The 6,901-nt window shown below is 38.5% G+C and overlaps 1 protein-coding gene across 1 annotated transcript in view; it reads right to left on the reverse strand.

Moving 5' to 3' along the window:
- Positions 1-5,903, reverse strand: part of INAVA (innate immunity activator) — a 34,464-nt gene extending 28,561 nt beyond the window's left edge. Inside the window, 2 exon segments of the mRNA XM_015817734.2 lie at positions 4,608-4,668; positions 5,788-5,903. Of these exon segments, the coding sequence (XP_015673220.2) occupies positions 4,608-4,668; positions 5,788-5,903 (177 nt within the window).
- Positions 5,904-6,901: the final 998 nt, after the last annotated feature.

The following is a 6,901-nucleotide window of genomic DNA, read 5'->3' on the forward strand; positions in this document are numbered from 1 at the left end:
AGTGAAAATAACAAAGTAATCAGAAGGATATGAAACAGCATCAATCATTAGAAAAGTATTAGGCTACGGTAGGTCAACAGTTGGAACAATTTTAAAGGATAAAGTGAAAATAATGGAGCATGTGAAACTATAACTTATAATATATACTTATGAAAACTGTAATATATAATATATACTAAGACAAACATTTAATTAATGCTAAATAACCATTCTGACCTACCTACAAATTTGATTTAAAGACAGACTTAGGAACCAGTCTGTCACAACCTGGGAACTGAATGCAGCCATAGATAGTAAGCCAGTATTGAGAAATGGAAAAGCAGCACTAAAACATGACCAAGGAACAGGGAGACTTGATGTCTTCACTGACAGGTCACAAATTAGCTTAAAAAAATATGGAGGTTGCTGAGTTAGCCATATGCTGATGCCAATTATTTGGTTAATTAGCATCATGCATTATTACAGAACTTTGATAACACAGCCCAAGTCTATGATGAGGAAAGCTAGCTAGTCAGAAGCTGCATGATGAAACAGTTCAGACGTATCAATTTCTATACCTGTGTTATTGCTATGTCCTATTGATAAGGCCATCAGATTTCCCTGACCTTTATTTGCCATTCAGCAATGCAGATTTAATTCCCAATACATTTCTTAATCACAGTTGCTGGCTATATAAAAGCAAAGATTCTTGTTCATCTTGCTACATCCAAGCAATTCTGCTTGTGACCCTAGAATGTTCCCTCCGATCCAAAAATCCAAGATATTGGCATTAAATATAAAAAGCAATTTTGAATTTTCCTTTTTCTGTCTTGGCTCCATTGAGATGTTTGTCCATCTCATAGCCTTCTCTTTTTGCCCTGTCCTCCAGACACAAAAATGAATTGAAGGAACTACAGAATACCTTCCTGGGTCTAGAGTCCACGTTACATGTTAACACGTTCGCCAAGAAAAAGTAATCTGTGTAAAAAATTACAAGTACCGTAATTTACACAATTAAATATAATCATGCAGCTGTTGAAGCTGTCACTGACCAGAGCAAAAAGACTTGTAAGGCTTACAGAGCAATCTGTATGTAGACTTTTCTATAATTGTTGCTAATTTCTATGTAGAATCTCAATAATATATGAACATATCCAGATACAGAAGACTAGTATAATTGATTTAATCAAAGTTCCCGTTCTTTTAAATTTAAAACCCAAATATTGACTCATCATTGCAATTAATGGGTTTCAATGGATTTCCACTTATCCTTTGAGGATTTTTAAACAAACTGGAAAGTCATATATTGAACAAAATCAAAATGCTGTTTTCTAACATGTGCCAATATGAGCTTTCAGTTACCAGCCCTCCTGCCACCTTTTTGGAATGAAAAAGCAGCCTTACCTTAAGGGGGCTTTGCTTCCAGGTACTTGTTTCTGAGAGGAAAATCGGAGAGGTTTGTTCCTAATATCCAAGTCACTGCAACTGCATGCAGTTTTTGTTCACATGTCCAATCCCTTCCTTCTCTCTTTCCAGCACTGCCTCACTCTGGTTGTGCCAAAGAAACTGTGTTACTTGTTTTGACTTGAGTCAGAGAAGCAGGGCAGGTGAGCAATACCTTTTCAGCACAAGAGAATCAGTGGAGCCAAATCCTTCCAGGCACAAAAGGACAAGCTGACACATAACACCAGAAGGGAGGGACTAGATTAAACATCTCTTGCAAAAGTTAGCAAGGAATCCCCTAGTCCTGGATAAGCAGGGAAAGCTGCAACAACCTACTGCAGTCAGTTCTAAGTCCACACGCATGAAAATATATTTTCTGCCTTTGTAACTTACTTGCCAGAGAAGCACGCTTTGAGCACTTTCTCTGGTGATCAGCAAAAAGACTTCATTAGCATGTAAATACTACCAGACTATTCCTGTTTTCAATAGAATACATGTTATGCTCAAAAACATAATACAATGAGACAACTAATTGATAAAAAAAGAAAAGAAAACAGCTTTAAGAGGTGGTCTGCGGTACTGTAGTAGAAAAACAGAGGGGGGGGAGTATTTAACCCTTTGCTCACAAATAACTTTTAGCCACACAGAGTTCCAGATGAGTTTCTCTAAAAAGAAACTTAAAACTTAAAAGAGCACTAAATAATGGAAGCATCAAGGAGCATTGCATTTTAAAGCTGCTTTTCCTATAAAAGTAGCAGTTGGCAAATGAATTGAAGGAGCACTTTATTTATTAAGTATTGTAGTGTTTTAACTTTTATAAGACACTCATGAAATCAGAAGTTTATCCAGGGTGGTTTGTAAACAAAAATGTGCAATTCGAGTACTTTTAAAACTATGATGCTAAAGTGCAAAGTGTATCTGTTATTAATGTTTAAATCACAATTTTTCTCAAAGAGGTGGGAGCCTTGTCCTCTTTCAATTATCACTTCTCTATATACCGCAGTGGAAGAAAAGCGGCACTTAAAATATTTACTGATGAGGCATGATATAGAAACCTAATGTACACAGGTCCAGTTGGGAATGAAAGAAAAACATTAATTCAAAAGCAGGTTAGCCGTTTCATGCATTCAAAATATTTGCCATTACAGAGATAAAGGTGTGGGGCTAAAGTCAGGCATATAATCACCTTTAATCCAGGCCCTGCAATAAACATACACGATGAACTAGTTTTCATGTGGGTGGCTACTGTTATCTAAGCTCTGTGGCCTTGCAGATTGTGATGACTCAAAGCAATACTGCCTTTGCTTCAATTTTCTGAAGATAAAAGTACAGAATGCCCAATTCACCTAGAAGGCACCAGGCTGGGGAGGAAAGAGGGACAAATCCTGTCACAAAAGATAAATCCATCCATTTGGCATCCCTTGAGTCTGCCACTATCAGCATTTGTGTCACAGGATAGAAAAACTGTCTCCAAACATGATCATTAAACAATACAATAGCTTCATCCAGGCTGAGGGCCACACAGAGCATTTGACAACATTCTAGAAAATAGCTGTTAGGGATAAACAAATCCAACATTTGTTTCTCTTTAATTAAAAGTAAAAATATATGATTACATTCCAGTCAATCATATATGTATATGTATGTGTATGTGTGTGTGTACTGTATATATTCACAGATATAGGTACCAAAGTGCATTTTAAATTCTAGATACCAAAATGCATTTTAAAAAATCAGGTTTGGCTTATCCATAGATGGGCTTAATTATGAGTGTACAGATAGTCCTCACTTAATGACCGGCTGTTTAATGACTGTTCAAAGTTATAATGGCCTCAGAAAGTGTGCTTTACAGCCTCTAAAGCACTTTCAACTATCATAAAGCATCGCACCGCCCCTTTCACATGACCGCATTTCAAGCACTGGGCAACTGGCTTGCATTTATAACCAGTTGCCCATTGTCCCACTGTCATGTGACCACAATTTGTGATGCCTTTTGCCATTTTCCACAGAAAACCACAAAAGACACCCATACTGGATTCACTTCATGACTATAAGGTTCACTTAATAACAATTGTAAAATTGACCAAAAAGTCACGTAGGATCACACGGTGACCCACTTAAAAGCCACCCCAATTTATATCCAAAATTCCAGGCTCAGTTGTGGTCATAAATCAAGGATTGCCTGCATACAGTGATACTTTTTTAAAAATACCCACATTTTCAATAGGCCCTTGTGTATAAACCCATATGTACATAAATAGTCCCTCAGATTTTTAACTAAAGATCATGGGTTAAAATACTACTACTAAAATATAGAAATACTATATTGATACACTTTTACTTGGTCCAATAAGTAGTCATTATAGAAACTTAGAAAATCCGGGGGGGGGAGGGTTCTTTATGGTTCTTTTTACTGTTTCTTTCTTCTATTTCCACTCGAAACAGCACAAACAAGAATATTAACAATACAAATAAAGAGCCAGCTTGGTGTGGTGGTTAAAGTGCTAGTCAGGAGACCGTGTGTTCTAGTCCTGCCTTAGGCATGAAAGCCAGCTGGGTGACTTTGATCCAGTCACTCTTTCTCAGCACAACCAACTTCACAGGGTTGTTATTGGGGGAAAATAGGAGGAGGAAGGAGTGTTATGTGTGTTTGCCACCTTGAGTTACTAATAAATTAATAAAGGAGGGACATAAATCAAGTTAAATAATAAATATTTGAAACAATTACAGCAGCATGTGTTTGCTATTTTATCCTTAAAAAAAACAACTAAGAAATACTGCAGCTTAAGTTCTTTAGTATCCTACATTTCAGTCACTGATGCAAACCAGTTAGGAGGTGGTGGGATTGCCAGCAGCTATCCTGTATGGGAAATCACCAAACTGATAACTGATGTTTCTTAGTTAAATATCCTCAGGTAAAGTTCTACCCACCCAAATTGGTCCCTGGAAGGAATATAAAAGGTCTGTTTGTTCCAGCTAAACCTGCCTGGACTAAGAAAAATCTGCAGTGTTTCTGCATTTTTTTGTTGTTTTTCAGTTTTAACATTTGACTTGCTCATTAGCCCCACTTCTTGGCTTGTGCTTCAATCCCAATTTGATTTTTGGTTTAATTTCTGGTTTACCTGATTTGTCTATTCATTTTTACTCTTCAATTATTCTTACTCATAAAGTGAGTCGCAGCTCACCTGAGTCTGTTGCCTATAACTGAGCTTTAATAGGATTTCCAGGAAAATCTGGAGTGTGCACCTAAAGGTCAGAATGGAGCCTTTAGGTGTTACTGAGCAAATTGTGATTCTCAGCCTTGTTTCACAGAGTAAAAAAAGGGCTGTCTAATGATGTTGTCCAAGGGATAAATAAAATGAGGATTGCAAAATGAATACATTATATAAATTTAAGCGTGAGTACTAATCATAAAGGCTCCTGTCCTGATTGGTCTACTTTGATCAAATAATTTGTATATCAAGCAAGTACAGCTCCACACATGCACAGCAGTGCAAATCTTAAGCCTGGGAACTTTACTCCTCTGGTTTCGTTCTGTGTTTCATATAGCCGAAGAAAATTTAAATGTGATGTTTATTCAAATAAACAAGCCCTCCCCTCGGGGGGGGGGCTATTTACCATAGATCAAGATAAAGTACCAAAGCATATCTGTTGCAATTCTTCCTTCAACTTTGACCTCCATAGAATTTGACCATTGATCAAGCTTATCAGCAAACTATACTACAGCTGTAGGAGCAGCCATATCATTGAGGAAGCTGGCTTTCTCAGGGTAACAGGGTAACTGAACTGATATCTGAAAGTCTGTACATCATAGACACAAAGAACCTACCCCATGAGAAATGTGGAGACAGCAACAAACAGATTTAATCCAAGGAAGACAGAAGTACCGTTTCTTGGTGGAATGGCTTATTCAGTATTCTGTGTCTCCTGAATGGGACCGTATAGTAGTCCTTGTTGAGTGACTAGCAACTTGGTCATGAAATGAAGTGGTTGCTAAGTGAAACCACAACTGTGCTTATGATCTTCAGCTTTCCTTTGCTTTACTGACCTGTGGTAGTAAATGCAGGGATTGGTTGTAAAGTTTTTGTTTTATTTTATTCATCACCTTTCTATACTGCCCAGCTCACTGAAGGGACGTGGGCAGTTTACAATAAGAACATGTCACAAATTATAAAAGCATAAATAAAAACGAAATTAAAAAAACAGAATTAAAATATAGGGTTACAGTATTAAAAGTTAAAAAGCTAAAAAAAATGGAGAGAACACCCTCACAACACCATCCATCCCCAGGATTGCCTAAAACTTTTTGATTGGCAGAGCCAGGGCTTGACACTCTTTCTGAAGGTCAGAAGAATGGGGGCCCACCTCACCTTTAGGGTAAGTTGTTTCAAAGGTTGGGGGCAGTGGCAGAGGCGGCTCTCTTCCTGGATTCTGCCAGACAAAATTACTTTTACATCACCCTTGGAACTGTGAGTAGTCATTTGATGAGGCAGTCGCTAAACAAGGGACCATCTGTATTATCTTCTGAATGAGCAGGTGTTTTGCTTGGAAGGATTTCTGGATCAAACTGAAAATGTAGCTAAGTGTAGCTTTGCAGTTTTAGTGATACAACATGCTAGCTCAGCGGTTCTCAACCTATGGGTCGCGACCCCATTTGGGGTCGATCGACCATTTCACGGGGGTCGCCAAGCAAGGCTGTCCGCCATTTTTTCCCCCTTTTCCGGTGGGTGCCTTAACTCCCTTGAGCTGGGCCAGCTGGTGGTCGGCCTGCTCCGTCTCTGCTGCTTGCCAGCTACGCGTTGGCCGGTGCAGGGGGCGGAACCACGCATGCGCGGCACTCCCGGGCAGGGAAAGTCCTCGACTTACGACCGGTTGGGTAGTCCTCGACTTACGACTGGTTTAGTCCTCGACTTACGACTGGTTTAGTCCTCGACTTACGACCGGTTGGGGGTCGCGGCATTAAAAAGGTTGAGAACCACTGTGCTAGCTGCACTCTTTCTAGGAAAAGGAAAGATCCAAACATACGTAGCACAATGTATTTTTGCATAGGTTTGTCTTTGAAAATTGTCCAAAATTTCTACAGTTCAAAATGCAAAAGCTATATCCGGTAAATACAGCATGCGTCTCTAATAGCATTATTATACCATCTCTACAAATTTCCTATTTTCTTCCAACCATAATTCAAAACCCCATCTAGTTTGGAGCATTATTATCTAAAATACTGCTACTGAAAACCAAGAACAAAAATCTAATATATGTGATACAACATCCTAGTTTCTTCATTTCCAAAGCAATCCTCCCGTTCTATTTCATACAAACAAGTTTTGTCTTGATGTTTCTGTCTACCAAAAGTAGTTCTGAATTCTTTTTTTTCATCCAACATTACTGAAGGATGCCAAAGCCCATTAAATATGCATTGCCATATGTACTTGAGGGTCCCTGTAGCCTGTTCTTTAAATTCTTAGTACTTGCTTAAGTA

This window comes from Protobothrops mucrosquamatus, unplaced genomic scaffold (genome assembly GCF_001527695.2).
Source record: "Protobothrops mucrosquamatus isolate PMUCROS unplaced genomic scaffold, P.Mucros_1.0 scaffold631, whole genome shotgun sequence".
NCBI classification, from domain to species: Eukaryota; Metazoa; Chordata; class Lepidosauria; order Squamata; family Viperidae; genus Protobothrops; species Protobothrops mucrosquamatus.